The following is a 16,382-nucleotide window of genomic DNA, read 5'->3' as shown; positions in this document are numbered from 1 at the left end:
AATGACTAAAACACTTTAACCCCACTAGTCATCCAAAAGATGCTAAAAAATAACTAAAACATTTTAGTCCATTAAATTTTAGGAAGTGAGATCAAACACCCCTAAATTGGTGGGGAGTGTCTAGCTCATCACCGTTCACCCAAAAAAAAAAAAAACAAAAAGAGAGAGAGAGAAGCGAAACGGCTCTGCCACCGTGGCAAGAAAGCAGAGCGGCTGAGAAAGTTTTGTTAAAAAAAAAGGCCCAATTTGTTGCTTCTGCGTCACACCGATTTCGCTGCCGGGATGGCCAGTCCGCGCCCTCCCCTCGGCCGGATCCTCCGCCTCGCTGCCGTCGCCGTCGCGGCCTGCGCCTGCTTCCCTACCCCCGTCTCCGGTATCCGGTGAGATCCGCACCCTCCTTCCTGCCGTTGTCAGGGCCCCGAATCTTTGCCCGTGCTCGTCGCACGCAGTCGATGTAACTCTCAGCGGTTGGAAGTTCCTTGTAGATAAAGGCGAGTAGTTGCACCAGTCAGGATCCACTTGGTCACGGGCTGGGACCCAATGCTTAATTCTAGTATTGATGAATACTGTGAGGGGGGAAGGTGAATGCCAAGCTAATTTTGAACATTAAGGCCTCGTTTGGATTGTAGGAAAAGTGTAGGAATGGTACAGGAAACTCATTCCAGAGGAGATATCTTCTCTCTCATCGTTTGGAACAAGGGAAACCGTAGGAAATTTTCCAAAGGAACAGCAGCTGCACCTGTACTTTTGGAGGAATCAGAAAATGAGCTCTGAGCTCATTGGAAACTTTCCTACGGCTGTTCAATGCCTCTCGCTGCTCGTTAAGGGCCTGTTTAGATTCCAAAAAATTTTGCGTAGTACCCGTCACATCGAATCTTGCGGCACATGCATGGAGTACTAAATGTAGACGAAAAAAAAAACTAATTGCACAGTTGGGTGAGAAATCGCGAGACGAAACTTTTGAACCTAATTAGTCCATAATTAGACACTAATTGCTAAATACAAACGAAAGTGCTACAGTAGCCAAAATCCAAAAAATTTTGGATCTAAACGGGGCCTAACTATTGATGAATAGACGAGCTGCATATGTACGGTGAATGGATAGAGAGACTTAAATGCATATGGTTTTTTTTACAACAATGCATACGGGGTTGGAGCCTTGGAGGCACATAGGTAACAGCTGCACGCTATTAAATGACACCAGTTAATTATAAAATACAATAAGTTGATCCACTATTACTAGAGACGCTGATATTAGTTTATCACACTCATGTTTTTATTCCTATGTTATGGATTTCTGCGTTCCAAACACCTCTTTCTACTTCTTTCCTGCGTTTTTCCAATCCTCTGTTTTCACACTCTATTCCTATCCCTTTCCTCTGTTTCCTACCATTCCTTTATTTTTGATTCCTCTGTTAAATTCGATTACTGATTGGGGAAAAGGCAATATATTGTGAAATATCAGTGGCATTTACCTCTTTGATTATCATGAAAATAGCCCAATAATCTTTGACAATGTTCAGTTTTATCAATGGGCTGTTTGATTTTGAGTTCACTGTCACAAATCGCTAGCAGAAGGAATGTAGGATTAGATGAGGGAAGGGTGAGGGAGCTTAGGAGAGATGGAATTGTGGAAGGAAGCAGTGTGGATCATTAGGCAAGTAAAGAAGAAAGAGAGGTACATGAAAAGGGTAGGGACGAATAGAAATGTTTCAATGTAAAGGTGGTGAGCAGTTAGCTAGCTACAAGTTACTAGTTCTGGAATCATTGAATCAAACTGCGCTTTAACCTTGTTTCTATGACCTGGACAAAGTTTTCATTGCGTAAGGCAGCATGGCTATCAGTGAATTGCTTCAGTCTAGTATTTGGATATTCTTGTCATTCTGAATATGAGAGCAATTTTAAAGTTTATATTTCAGTAAAGCTAAGGAAAGAACTTTAAATATTGTGCAGGAAGGACATTGGCTTTATTGAACCAATTGTGTGCAGAAGCACTGTTCAGGGGCGGCATCTGATCTCTGATGATAATGGTAATACTCCTGCGCCTTTGTCTTGCATGCTAAGATAATTTTTCCAACAAATGCTGCACTATCTGACAACTCTCTCTCACTGATAAAACACTACCCTTCGCAGGTTATGTATGCTCTGCACTTTCAATCAATCCATGGTCTCACTGCTGCCCAACAACAGGGGACCGCTTTTCCTGCCAGTGAGTTAACTATTTTCATTTTACCATATTATATGCAAAACTCCAACAAAACTGGTTACCCTGCAAAGCCTGACATAAGTCTTCATGACATAATCCAGGGGCTGCAAACTTGATTTACGGTGCTGCAGTTCATATGAATATTGTGTTTCTTGCTGTTTGAATCCTTCTAAGGTAAATCCTAATAAGTTGTACCAGCTCTGGAAGACAAAAACGAATTGTTTCATAAATATTTTACTCGACCTTTTTGACAGATCAAGAAAGAAGATGTGCTGAAGCTGAAGGTAGCTAAGCCAGTTACTGCTGGTAAGATGCTTGAAGTTATTAATTGCTAAGGTGAATTTGGAATATGGCAAATGAAGTTTACCGTTAATTTTCTCCAGGAACATACACAAATGTTTTCGATTTCTGCATGGGAAGATGCCGCCATAGCTCTGCAAGTGTGGTACTGCCTTTCCTTCCCCCCTTAGAGTGCCAGTACAATAATTCTTCTACTTTATGGCATATCTTTTTTTTTTAATCCATGGCATATCTTTCTTGTTTAAACTAAAACAGAGTTTTTTCAGTCTCGTGTCTTTTAACGTTAGTTGCAACAATTGCTTGTCCAAAGAAGTTCAAACTAACTAAGTTGCTCTTTCAATTTACCAGGTTCATGAAAATGCCTATGCCAGTGACTTCCATCACTGTTTTTCAGTGCACCAAAATTTATCAGGTATGACAAACTATGAACCATATTTCTTGGCTATATTACAACTTATCAGTTGTAACATGTTCTCAGGTCATTACTTGTAGACTGGAATTATCATGTTTTCAAATATTCACTGCTAGCAGCATTAGAATTACTAGAGATATGTAGCATATGCTATGGCCTGGAATTGTGGCTGGGGCACGCGATGGCATTTATGATTTATCTATTGACTTATTTGAGAATTTTGATAGCCAAAAGATATTGTCCTATTATCTTGTCTTGACTGAAATCTGGACAGAGTCAATGGTAGCAGCTCTACCTTCTGTCTATTCCTAATGCTTATGATGCATTTTTTTTTGAATCGTCTGGTTGGAAATGATCATGGAATGTAAACATTCTGCAGGATCAACTGAATCTAGTTCTGTATCAAAGTTGTTGGGCATTAACGTTGTAGTAGGAAGGTAAGGCCTTTCCACTTTAAGCACATTATTTCTCTAAAGTGAATGTGCACCTAGGAACTGCTTTATGAAATCCCAAATGGAATTTAGGCCCGGGGAATCCTGCAGCTTGGTTTGCAAAGTAAGAGGACAATCATGTGTTCCAAGCAGGCTCTCTGTGCTGAACAAATGTGAGATGTAAGTCCAATTGTGTATCTTCAAATTACATCCATCTTTACAGTTCATTTGATTATCCTCAAATTACAAATGACATGCCACGCTATAGCAATTCTGTTTAGACGACCAGTCATGTAGCAAAGTTCCATCAGGGGTGAGCTTGAAGTAAATGTTCACTGAGAGATTACTTTGCAGAACCTAACTTATCAATTGAATAGCCAAGTAGATTGCATCTGGATGGGACCATCAGTAGTATAATGGAAGCTGTTACCTACAAACTTGATAAATGTCTTTTGCTATTTACATCTCTTTTTTTTTCAATTTTCAACTGCTATCAATCTGTCAGCGCCAACACACAATTTGCATTGATATCCTATTTTTTTTATGTCCTCGTGCATGGATTCTGCTGCAGGTGCATATGTTACTTGTCCTAGGTTTTGGCTATGCTATTGGGTGAGAGTAAGACAGATTTTTAGGTCTCTGGAAAAGGAACACCCCATATAGACTGAATTGGAATCTGGAGCAAAATGGGGAGGCAAGGGGTGTGCTGAGTGTAGCTCTGCCCTAACAATAGTTAGGCTGGGTGTATATTTATTGTTGAATATCATTTTTACTAGGGTCCACTTAAGCTTTATACCTCAAAGGGTAGGGTAAGACTAGAGAATTACACAAGATACTGTCCCAGAGGTGATGCCATCTGAATTCAACCTCATCACAAGCACATAACAATTTCGAATTCGGATCTTTGGCACATCAGTTGTGTTTGCTGTAGTCCCAACACCATGAAGTATTTTTTGGGTGCTCCATTGCATGGGTGCAGAATTTTCGGTTCCCTGACAGAATGTCTGAGTCTGAGTACATAGTCATTTTGGGTACCCGTGAGGTTTTCTTATCCTAGAAAAAACAACTAATTTCCATTTCCAGCTATCCTCCATTTGGATGTGATGTCACAATCAGCCAGCCCTATTGGAAATGTATAGATAATCATGCCAGAGCCAAGTTTGATATCAAGTCATCAACTATTATCAGTTGCTTGTTTAAACAAAGAAAAGGTGAGGAAAATTTTACCCCCCTCAAAAAAATTGCTGGGAAGAGATGGGTTTCTTGTGCCTGTAGTCCACAAAGTGATGAATGCTAAGAAATCACCGCTGTGTTAGTATGGTTTGCCTGTTTTCTGTACAGTCTGTGTAGATTATTCCATAGTTGCTAGCATGAGATAATTCATATAGTTTATAAGACCCAAGCTGAAAACTGAAGGGTATATATACCATGCTCAAATGTAAAGCAAATGTAACTTCTATTAAACCTGCATGACAGCATGAGCGCTGTCAGTAATATTATTGCTATAAATTGTTGGGAAAATTGTTGTGGAGTGGACCTGATCTGGATCCTATGTACCCGTGATCATTTTGTTAGTAGGTCTTTCATGATAGGAATTTGTGCATGTTAATTAGTGTTCATGTTAGTTTGGGAGCTTGCTAGATCTAGATTTTGTTTTTGATGTGAAAATAGATTCATCATCAAATTCTCACTTGATGGCCAAAAAATTCGTCCATGTTAGATCATCATCTGAATTCCCAAGGAAACTTTCTTGAGATTGGATAATACAAACTGGAGCAATGTTTTTGTTTCTCTGTATGTGTTCTTCTGTTCATCCATCCATTCAGGATAACACTTACTTGAGCTGAATTATTCGAACCAGTTTGCAGAAATATATGAGATGCAAGACTGGCTGCTTTCCCAGCCTTGGACCAGATCAACCTGCTGAAGTTGTTGATGAAGCTCCAACCAGCTTGGTATGAATGATAATTTTACTTACTTTAAAATAAAACAATCTTGGAGTACTGTCTATCTCATTTTTCACATTTAGCTGTTTGACCACATGCAGACTGTTATAGGTTTTATATCTAGAAAATGGATGTTTCCATACTCAGGTCATATTGGATGGATATCTTGTGTCTCTTCTGGTTATGTGGTTTATGAACTACTTGAAACTGACATTCACTGTGCTGCGCTTAGTCCAATTTCTGAAAATAGTCAACACTTGACGAACAAAATGTGCTTATCAGCTTATGGCTAGTAATTTAGGATTTTAGGAGGGATAAGGGGAGTGTGCAGTGGCCATGGGAAGCTGGCACACAGGCAGCACAAGGGATCTGGAGAGCTAAGAGGTGAAGGGGGTAGTCCTTTGCTTCTCCTTAATGAACTTGAGCCATGATATACCCCCTTCATTTTATATGTATAAAGATAACTTGGCCCTTAAGTCAACTATTGAGGGGGTCTTTTTGATACGATCCTACCTTCCTAAATTGCAATAGACATATTCTTAATTAAAGAGAGAACTTGGCTTCCAAACTATTTAACTTCACAACGTGATCCTTGCAGAATGGGATTTCTGTGTCGCTGCTTTGGCACTAACAAAGTTGAGACAGCACCACAAATATCTAGCTGGTGTCATACCAAATGGGATTTGGATGCAAGATCTAGAACTTCACACACATGACAGTGGGTGGTGATCATTTCATAGGTCTGACCAGAAGAGAACAGTAGATCCATCCCCGAGTTTCCAAGACTTTTCTCTTTTGCCAAAAACAAGAAGATTTCTGTGTTACAGTTCCTTTAATAAAATCTCACAGTGGGGGCCTCCCCTGCTGTATTTTTCGCTAAAAAAAACAGTGGGTGGTGATAAATGAGAGGATTCGGTGGATTGAGGAGAAATTTATCAGGCTACTTTTGGAAAAAAAAGAAGAAAAAAAAAACTATAGCAGCAACACCAATCCTTAAAGCCACCTAAACTGTGTTCTCCTCTTTCTTCATCTTTTTGTTAGATACCTTTCAAAAGGAATCTTATGTTTTGTTGTCATTTATTGGTTTTTTTCCCATAATCAAAGATTCAGAATATGTGCAAAATTAGATTCAAGAATTTAACTTTTATGCCTCATCTATTTTAATTTAAATAATGAAAACCGTATTTGTTGCTTATGGTATCGATGCATTGGTCCCCAGTTAAATGCCTGATTTAGCAACATTAGGAATTGCCAAAGTTAAGCTCAATGCTACACGAGGGATGCTGGTAGAGTCTATTGACTAGATTTTTTTCAGTTATATGTTTGTGCTTTCTACTTTGATGTTTTGCTAGTAAACATAAAATGGTCACATTTAAAATGTGGAAGTGGAACTGACTGCCTTTCTTCTGGTTTCTATTTCAGAATCCAGGAGCATGCTTATACATGCAGATGGATGAGCGGCTCACATGTGATGGTTCACATCAGCATACTCGAAGGCTCTGTCCATGCGCTTGAGAAGGGAAAGGGAATGTGACACTCATAAGACAGAAGAGGGGTAGTTTTCTCGGAAAAACTTTCTATCATGCTCTAGGCTCATTTAATTGCCTAGTGCCAAGATGTGGACAAAGTAGGTTTGCTCACGTCAGTCGTGTTCACTTGACAGGAAACAAGTGGAGGTGATAAGCTGAAAACCGATGGTTCTCCATCACTCCCATGATGAACAACCTTTTTATGTACTGGTTGTGGGTTGCCTCAAAAAGAACTCTGCTCCTATTTTTGGGAAGGATCATGGATGCAGAATGAAATGGAGTACCTGCAAAAAGATCTGCTCCTATTTTTGAGAAGCATCATGGATGCAGAGGAAATGGAGTACCTGGAAATCTTTGCTTGGTACTTGGTAGGATGTTGCATGCTGAATGAAAATGCATGCAACCGATTCAGCAGTGCGTTGGTCTATATAGATACCATCAGAATGTGTTAAGAGATTAGAGATGCATTGCATCCATGCTTTCCTCATAATTAATATTTGTGGCTGTCGTCAGCAGCCTATTTCTCCTTTTCTCAAGCATCATGTGCAGACCAAAAACCTGAACCAATTATATATTTGTAATATATTGCACAATCTTTCATGCATGTTTTAAGACAAAGTAGCCCAAACATAACTACAGATACATGATCTTTTAAATCAATTACACCATGCCAGCATCTCTGCATCACAAACTTCGATGCCTTTTTTGCCAGCCTCAATCAAAAGGAATAATTAGGCTTGAAATCTTTCATGAACTTTGGTCTCTCCCTCCCTTTGTTATCATCTTTGCTTTGACCAGTGGTGGCACTCTCCTCTGCTGCAGCTTCGTCTTCCTGGTTGTCCTCCTGGAAGGCCGGGTGGGTGAAGATGTTCCCCAGGAGCTGTGTGCCCCTGAGGGCATTGGTGAGCGGCAGGTGACCCTCAGGTGTGTCATCCTTCATCTCCCAGATGAACTCATCAGGGAAGGCCCTGTAGTTGTACTGCTCTACCTCTGTGTCCAGCTTCTTCATCCAGCCGACCCTGATGAAGAAGCGGGTGAAGTCGCGCTGTGATTTCTCCCAGAGCCGCCGCTGCACGCTGTAGCCGAACTTGCCATTGCTGTGCTCTTTCCAGAGCTCGTCAATGGCGCGAAGGTCCTCGGCGGAGATGAACTGGACCTCGGAGAAGAAGACGTACCCTCGGCGCCTCGCAGACTCGCCGGCAAGGTCGATGATGAGCGCCCGGGTGGTCTCGTCAGCCTGGCGGTAGTCCCCTGCCACGAGATGGCGGCCGAGGAGGTCGAGGGAGGGGGCTGGTGACGAGTCTTCTTCTGCTGCTGATGCTGCCGGGGCCACCGGAGTTGGAGCTGACGAGTTGGTGGTCGAGGTTGTGGTCACCGAGCGGGAGGTGTTGGGGTGGAGCCTGAAGGAAATGCTGCCTCCGGTGTTGGTGGAGAGCTTGAGCAGGGCAGAAGGGGAGCCGTCATGGCTGCCACCGGTGCTGGCGAAAGAATGGTGCTGCGGGAGAAGAAAGGATTGCAGAGAAGCATTTGCCATGGATGGCGGGAGGACGCAGCTGAGCTGAGAATGGAGAGGGAGGGAGGGAGGGAGGGAGGGAGGGAAGGAGACGATGATGAAAGAGTGGATGGGGTTTAGTGAGAGCTGAGCTGGTGGTCGTGTGGTGTGGAGAATTGAGACCGTGTTGCCTAGTGTGTGTGTGTGTTCTTGTGACGGCCCACCTTTGTGCGTGTCTTGTGTCAAGGCCTCAAGGGTTGTGAGAGATTTTGGTGGTGGTTTTGTAGGGGGTACGTCTGGGAGAGAATACAAAGGTGGGCTGTGATTGGTGGGTTCTGGGTGAGGTGAGGATACTGGCTATGACAAACAACCCAACCAAAGTGAGGGTGAGGTGGGTACTCTGGGTCCATAGGACAGTTCTGGTATGTTGCGCTCCCTTTTTTTTTTCCTGGAATCTGGAGAAGAAAACTTAACCTAAATTTCATATTCAGTTCTTTTAGCCAAGATTTTGGTTTTAATCCTTTTAATTTAAACAATAGATATAAGGTTCGATGTGTACATAATTTTTGCATGTATAAAAGGTGGTTAGTTTGCTAGTAGAAACTGAAGTTTACATATAGGTCATTTGCAACATGTAAAAACTCTTTTGGAATCTCGACATTCAAAATGACATGATCAGCGCCAGGAGTAAGATAGTAAAAAGTTTTCCATAAAATTTCTAGCCCCTATTCTAATTCTTCTATCTTGTTCTTCCTATATTGTTTGCGCTGAACCAGGTGTAATCTTTATAGGATTGTTCTGCGTTTTTTTATGAAGATGGGTGTGACGTTCAACTTGAATAATCGGTTGCCGTTTTTTTCTTCTTATTTACCAAGAAATCAACAGCCACAAAATGGAAGCTTTTTACAAAAATCATCTAAACTTTCGAAATAGTGGCATCCAATGCGGGAGTTGGGGAAGTTTCTGGGTGTACGGACCTGGTCTATGTAAATCTACTGCTCCTGCGCCTATCAAGAACATCAGACGCACTCGAGTCTGGACGGCAGAGCTTTGCTTGTCTGTTTATTTCGTAGGCCACGGATCCTATCTCGTTTAATCAGGTAAGGCGTGGGAATGCACTTTTAAATGGTAACTACAGTGGTTTCAAAAAAAATGGTAACTACGGTAAGAAAAGTCCAAATTTCTGCATAAATAAGGCTCTAATTTTTTTTGTTTATTTTATGAATAAAGACACTCAAAAAATGCACCATATCAGATATTTATCATGGAAAATAATAGTCAGTACTAAAGAATAACAATTTGGCCAAAACCACATCTGAAAAATAAGTGTTCATTTAAGATCAAACTGATTGTTTTTTCTTTCCGGTGTTCAACACCCACCGGAGCTCACCTACAAATAGCCTATTCGCTTGCTCGTATACGATCGTGGATTATAATCTGGAATAGTATTTTTCTCTCATACCAAACCAGCCAGCAGTAAATAATCCACGATCGTTTACGGCCTGCCGAACAGGCTGAAATACTCTCTCCATACAAGGTTTTAAAGACTGAAAAGCTACTCACCACTAGTAATGAGATCTATTTACCGTCCCGTTCGCTGGTCTGAAACTTGGCTGAAACTGGCTGAAAAACACTGTTCTGGCTGAATTGTTGTGAGAGAAAAACACTGTTCCGGCTGAAAAAAGAAGCCGAACAAGCCATTTTTAAGACAAGCGAACGGGGCCATAATGCAGGCTTACTTCACCATCAGAACATTGTGCTGTAGGAACTAGACCTTGCACAGAACAAATTGAAAGAAGAGGTCAAAATCATTACATCAAAAGCCAACCAACTATTTCCCTTGATGAACATACAAGCTAAGATCATACAAAATCAACAGACCGGACATACTCTCACTGACCTGCACCGACATTGGAGAGATCTATTTCAATGCCTCGTCGATGCCACCAACAAGATCCTACAAGAAACTACAACTACGAATGAGTAGGTCCCCACTCCTCTGTCCGCTAGCAAGGTCGCCAGGAGGGAGAGAGGAGAGGGACCAAGGTGGCAGTATGGAGGAGACCCTAGGAGGGGTTATAGCTTTTAGGGGAAAAACTTTGGTGTGTGCAACACAAATGGCTCTAAACTAATTTTAGTTCAACTTACTCCCTCCAACTGTACCAGTTGGTCAAATGCATCCCTAAATAAGATTGCTTTTTGGTTTGGAAATTTTTTTGATTACTCCTCAAATTTGCCATGTGTACAAATAACCCAAAACTATTTTTTGTTCAATTTACTCCCTAAATTATTTTAGTTGGTCCAATCCACCACTTAATAAGATTTTTTTTCTCCACATAAAACTGGGTATTAAGTTAAAAAATTTGGGTGGTAGCAGACATCATAATTATGTTAAATAATCACATTGTGAATTTTTCATCAAGGACAAATTTGATGTCAAGTTAGAGTACCTAGTAAGTTGTAACCATGTACTCACTCTATACCAAAATATAAGGTGTGCAAGTATTTTAAAATTCAAACTAGTCATATGAAAAGTCGTACTACAAAGTTTGGTTACATTGGATTTGTATTTAGAAATAGTAGTAATTAATAACGATCATGTTTTTCCATAAAAGATATAATACATGATAAACTAACAGTCAAAGTCATCGTTGAAGACCGCACTAAGGCAAACCGCACATATCTATCATCACCTCTCAGCCAAGCTAATAAGATACAGGCAACCAAACAGTGAGCCATTTCATGCGCCTAGCCTAGCTCAATAGAGCTTGATTGAGCTGATATGAACCAGGCTAGGACACAAAAACAACCAATCAGGCCCTAAGAGTCTTGTACCGGCATAGCCAGAACTACTTACTGGAATCATTGGAATAGCCGGTATTTTGGTCGATATTACATTCTGTTTTGTCTGGTAGAACAAAGATATAATTGTCATCCCCGCCAGTACCAAAATGGGATTGATAATCCTGACTAGAACTATGTATATGCATATGCAAGAACATAGCCACGCACAAAGAATTGGGCCGAGAATTGGGATGAGGGAGATCTCATAGTGCTATGCATTAGCTCTAATAGTTTGTTACTAAAACTATATGTAATGGATTCAAACAGGACTTCTAATAGCCCAGCTAATGGTTGTCTCATCAGATGTCTAAATCCAGATAATAGCTAATAGATGGGCAAAAAACTATTTTGCCATTCCACGATAAAAGGGCATTATGAACAATCCACCAATACAATCACCTATTAACTATATATTTGGATCCGAACATCCCTTAGCTAATAGTTAGCCAGCTATTTTGTCAGTAGTACTTGAGTTAATAGATCCGAACTCGCCTATGTTCAACAATAAAGGGCAACTGCTAGTTCTTATACATTCATGTTGTGGGTTGCCCACGTGTAACCTGCATCATATACAGTTTTTAAAGGGGAAACATTTTTTTTTTACAAAAGAAAAATGCCATATACAGTCACAAAATAGACATTATTGAGTTAGTAGAACTAGCATTATGACATTTGCAACACCGCTCTTGTCCCAGGCGAAGGCCAATACTGATCGCAAGGGATTAAATATGGAAAGATGAAAGCCTGAGACATTTTATTGATGGTATCTTTTCTGTCCCAGGAGCAAATAAATTCATTCAGTACGTACGGTCTTACAAAGATGACTTCTGAAAGAAGCATTGGCATCAGACATCAGACATAATGGCAATATTGTTAGGTCCAAGCAACATTAATTGGTTAGCAACAACCTGTCTTCCATTGTGTTGAAAACAGCATACTAAAGAGGTCATGGAACATGAAAGTAGCCATTGCTGAGGTAGACCTCTGAGAATCACTTCTACCTGTCTCTGAAGAGAAGAATGGGCAGCCAACCTGTTACTGCGAATCACAAATAAAGCAACAGAAGAAACCTTCCACAGGAACAAAAGTGAAAGAATGTTGAACATGGTGACACAGACATGCAGTTGGTTCCCAAAGCTATTGCCATTTAGCATGCAGAAACAGCATCGCGAGCCAAAGGGATGATCTGAAGGATTAAGGAAACTACACAGTTTTGCAAGCTAAGGATACAAGATCATCCATCAACTGCAGCCATCAGAAGATAAATTGTACCAGGAAAAGAAAGGGACCATATGAATCTACAAAGAAATGCTTCTGGATGCTAAAAAAATTCTTCCAGTACTAATTAGCTCTCTCTGTTTTTAGACGGCCTGCTAGATAGGACGTATAAACACTGTAATGCATTTGGATTTAGCAACAGGGCATGAAGTCCGAACTTAAAATGCTGCTCAGCAATGAGTCACTGCTCTGGTTTCTGCATCTCCTGAAATTTCCTCAGAAGTTGTGCTTCAAGTACAGGTTTTCTTGTGGTGAAGCCGGAGCGATTTCTTCCTCCAGTGACCGCAGTCCATCACCTATGCTGCTCCCGACATTCCTACCATCTGTGGTCCTTCGGCCAACGATGTCAGCTTCGGATGCAGATGATTTCCTCCTCTGTGATGAGGTCACGCTAGGAAAAGTTATCCAGGAAGGTGCCCTGTACTCAATCCGCTGGTCCTCCCCGTCAGCAAGCTCGTTCTCTGAGCAAGAGTGGTTAGAGGACATCTGTGATACCTTATGCATGCGGCTGCTTCCAAGAACAACCTCAGTCGGCAGAATGGGCTGCTCAATGCAGGGACTGCCCATCAGCAGTGCAAGGGCATGCTCTAGAGCTGTTGTCACCTTATCCATGGAAGGCCGGTCTTTCCCCCGCATTCTGACACACTTACATGCCACAGAAGCAATCTTCTTGAGGGCCTCAAGGTCTGAGGGAGGTGATAAGGCTGGATCAAGGATGGCAAAAATGTCCCCTGCTTTAATCAGTGGTACTGCCCATTCAACAATGTTCCCTTCCTCGAACTGCATGTCGATCGCTTTTCTGCCACTTAGTATCTCCAGGAGAACAACCCCAAAGCTGTAGACATCAGATTTTGTAGTCAAGTAATGGAGACGGTAGTACTCAGGATCAAGGTAGCCAAGAGTCCCTGCTGGCAGCTCGGACAGTGGGGTACCGCTATCTGCAGGACCCAATATAGATAGACCAAAGTCAGCAACACGCGCATTGTGATCCTCATCAATCAATATGTTTGACGACTTGATGTCCCGATGAATTACAGGAGGGCAAGCATAGCCATGCAAGTACTCAATTCCCCTAGCAGCCTGGACAGCAATGGTGACCCGCCTTGCCCAGTTCAGTCGCTTTTTCAAGTTTGGATCCTTGCCATGCAGATGCTGGTACAGGGATCCATGAGCCATGAACTCATAAACCAAGAGCCTGTCAATGCCATCCTCGCAGTAACCAAGCAGGTTCAGCAAATGTGCATGGTTGAGCCTGGATAGGAGGTCAAGTTCATTGTGAAACTCCTTTGAGCTCTTCTTCACATCTGATGCTTTTATTGCACGCTTCACAATCACAGCAACCACCGTCCCATCTCTCAGTATGCCCTTGAATACACATGAAAAGCTGCCTTTGCCAACTTGTGAATCCTCTGAGAAGCCGCCAGTTGCCTGCTCGAACTCTTCATAGGAGAATTCCTGAGCTCTCCTGATCTTCAAATCCTCCACATCAGGCTGGATCCTCATGTTATCCTTCCGGAAAGAGTACGCTGTGCTCTTAGCCAGTCAGCTCCCTATTTGAACACTGACACGCTGAGTACCAAGATGACGGCAAACACAATCCCTGTTACAAAGATGCGCATCTGAAAAGCCATCAACTTGCGGCTCTTGGTCTGCTTCTGTGATAAGCAGAATGACAGGCACTCATCTGTGGCACACCTCGAGCAGTCAAACTGGCAAACACGGTCAGCTTTTGCATTGCAAGGAGATGACTCATACGAGTCTTCTGGGCAACCTGTACTACAGGACAAGCAGAGTCTAGAGTTAGCAGGCTTACACACCTTGATGCTGCCAACCTCACCATGGTTCACATACTCCTAGTACCCTTGGCTGCATGCGGTAGGTACACAAATCCCAGGAGGTACGGCCATCGGTAATGCCAATGGCCCACTGTTGCCCCAGCACCTTGGCATCAGCGAAGTCTCGGCAGGCACTCCACAAGTAAAGTAGTCCCCAGCCACAAGCGCATACATCTTCAGCCCCTTCGGTGGTGATGTGCTGTTATGAAGAGTGAAGCCCCAGCAAGCCACCTGGTGGTCAAGGCTCCTGAAGCCACAAGCATGGAAGCGACCATCGCATCCATCGGCACCATGTTCACATCACCATCGCCGATAGCACTGGATGGTGCCACCTGCTGCATTTCCAAGCTCCTGCCCCAGCAGAACACCTGTGCATTCTCCAAGTAACCACCTGCGCCTATAGACTGGAAGCGCACATCCCTCGGCGCCAGCCCAACGACACCACTCACCGCCTCGTCGCCCCAGCAGAACACCGTCCTGTTCCGAGCAAACAAGCCGCAATTGAACACCGAACCGGCTGAAACTGTCGACACTGCTTCATCGACGACATGTGTGGCAGTCATATTGTATCCCCAGCAGTCGATCAACGACGATGTAGCAGCAGCGCTCGAACCACGGCCCCCATCTTCAGCCGCAGCTCGCAGCGCGCAGAGGTGGCTGTCCCCCGCGCTGAGCTCAGAGTTCCCCTCGCGCCCTCGACCATCGGCTGCGGCACCCCGCTGAGTTGCTCCCCCAGCAATACGGCTGCCTGGTGTCGAGCAGGAGGCCGCACACGAACCCGTCCCCCGCCGTGAGGCCAAGGAAAGGGATGTTGGGCGGGGTGCCATACAGGACCGAGGCGTCCGCGCCGAAGCAGTCAACGAGGTGGGAGCCGTCGGAGTTGAGGCCACAGAACACCGGGCCGTCCTCCCCATAGGATACCGCAATGGACGACATGGAGCCAAGGGCACTGGCCCAGCCAGGCAGCAAGGCCATGAGGCACACGGCAAGAACTCGAGCCGGCACATGGTCCATGTCTTGAAACCTGGGGCTGCCGGCCACGGCCACGGGGGCTAATGCCGAGAAGATTCCTGCATGTATTTTTAGCTTTTCTTAGCACCAACAGGCATCGTATTATACTAAAAACTAAAAAAAAAAACTGCCTCAGAACCAACAGGAATCAGGTGAGTATGAGTCTTATTATAGGTAAAAAAAAACAAGAGTCAAAAAGGGAGAACCTTTATGCTGCGAGCATGCCAGTAAGCACGAAACGCGGGGGTTGGCGGGCGGGCGGAGTCAGTCAGTCAGTCACCCTCGCTGCGCAGCATTTTACCAGGCCGGCCCCTGATCTGTTGATTTCCTCCCCAGCATTTGAACAGCAGCGCACCGATTTGCTGTTCCCCTTCCTTTTTCTTTGGCACCTACAAGGGGTAATTTTTGCAAAAACAAAAAAAAGGCGAAGTTAGAAAACACAATCCATGTGTACACTCGCAGTCCGTTCAGATCCGGTTACAGATTGCCGAAAAGCTTTAGATTAGGGTTTGGGTGCTCGGATTCGCGCAGCAGGAAGAGAAGAGAAGGGGCGGCGGCCGTACCTGGTAGTGGTGGGTGCTCGTTGCTGGCGAACCGCCCGACGAAGGCCTGCACACGCACGCACCTGGCGTGGAGCGGCGGCGGCGATGGTCGCCCGGTCGTCACCACGAGCCAGCGAGAGTGAGAGAGAGTGTACGCGGGGGCGAATGGGAGAAAGGCAGAACGAGCAGGGTGAAGGCTGGCTGCCTGTCCGGGGCTGTTGGGCGATAAGAGCATCTCCAACGGTAGAAGCTGGGTGGCAGCGACAGAGACGAGAGGAGAGGAACTGGCGCCTGCCGCTAGCGCGTGAAGTCGTGGCACCGACGCCAAGTCGTTCTCGTTCCCAATGCGAAATGAGCGGCGTCTTTTATGGCCCCAGGAGAGAATATAGGTAGAAAAATATATCATTCTTGAGTGACGAAGAGTGATAGATTAATTAAGCGTCGATTTGAAACAAAGAAATCAAAAGCAGGGAAGTAGAATAAAGCATAGGAATTTTCTAGGAGAGAATATAGAAAATAATATCATGGATCTCTATCTCTTTCGACCACATGGCTC

At 43.7% G+C, this 16,382-nt stretch overlaps 2 protein-coding genes and 1 pseudogene across 2 annotated transcripts; 1 reads left to right on the top strand and 2 right to left on the bottom strand.

Annotated features, from left to right (window-relative positions):
- The first annotated feature begins 248 nt into the window (after positions 1–248).
- Positions 249–7,442, top strand: LOC136508821 (uncharacterized). The gene is made up of 12 exons (XM_066503599.1): positions 249–380; positions 1,954–2,030; positions 2,134–2,209; positions 2,308–2,380; positions 2,461–2,512; positions 2,590–2,651; positions 2,855–2,918; positions 3,298–3,355; positions 3,443–3,529; positions 5,211–5,304; positions 6,718–6,850; positions 6,959–7,442. The coding sequence occupies exons 1-11, from the start codon at positions 283–285 to the stop codon at positions 6,808–6,810; spliced, it is 834 nt and encodes a 277-aa protein (XP_066359696.1). The 5' UTR covers positions 249–282; the 3' UTR covers positions 6,811–6,850; positions 6,959–7,442.
- On the bottom strand, positions 7,431–8,735 carry LOC136508822 (tetrapyrrole-binding protein, chloroplastic-like). Its single transcript, XM_066503600.1, has one exon. The coding sequence runs from the start codon at positions 8,356–8,358 to the stop codon at positions 7,543–7,545; it is 816 nt and encodes a 271-aa protein (XP_066359697.1). The 5' UTR covers positions 8,359–8,735; the 3' UTR covers positions 7,431–7,542.
- Positions 8,736–12,284: 3,549 nt separating this feature from the next.
- LOC136508122 (putative receptor protein kinase CRINKLY4) lies at positions 12,285–16,117 on the bottom strand (annotated as a pseudogene).
- Positions 16,118–16,382: the final 265 nt, after the last annotated feature.

Source organism: Miscanthus floridulus, chromosome 15 (assembly GCF_019320115.1).
Source record: "Miscanthus floridulus cultivar M001 chromosome 15, ASM1932011v1, whole genome shotgun sequence".
Classification (NCBI taxonomy): domain Eukaryota; kingdom Viridiplantae; phylum Streptophyta; class Magnoliopsida; order Poales; family Poaceae; genus Miscanthus; species Miscanthus floridulus.
Note: the sequence above shows the minus strand (reverse complement) of the source record. Positions and strands in the feature narration are given on the sequence as shown.

What these genes read in the sequence shown, in the direction of transcription:
- LOC136508821 (XM_066503599.1), top strand. Translation starts at nt 283, where the DNA reads ATGGCCAGTCCGCGCCCTCCCCTCGGCCGGATCCTCCGCCTCGCTGCC. An exon ending in GGGGACCGCTTTTCCTGCCA is followed by an intron (nt 2,210 to 2,307) that starts GTGAGTTAACTA and finishes GACATAATCCAG; the next exon opens with GGGCTGCAAACTTGATTTAC. An exon ending in GCTGTTTGAATCCTTCTAAG is followed by an intron (nt 2,381 to 2,460) that starts GTAAATCCTAAT and finishes CCTTTTTGACAG; the next exon opens with ATCAAGAAAGAAGATGTGCT.
- LOC136508822 (XM_066503600.1), bottom strand. Translation starts at nt 8,358, where the DNA reads ATGGCAAATGCTTCTCTGCAATCCTTTCTTCTCCCGCAGCACCATTCT.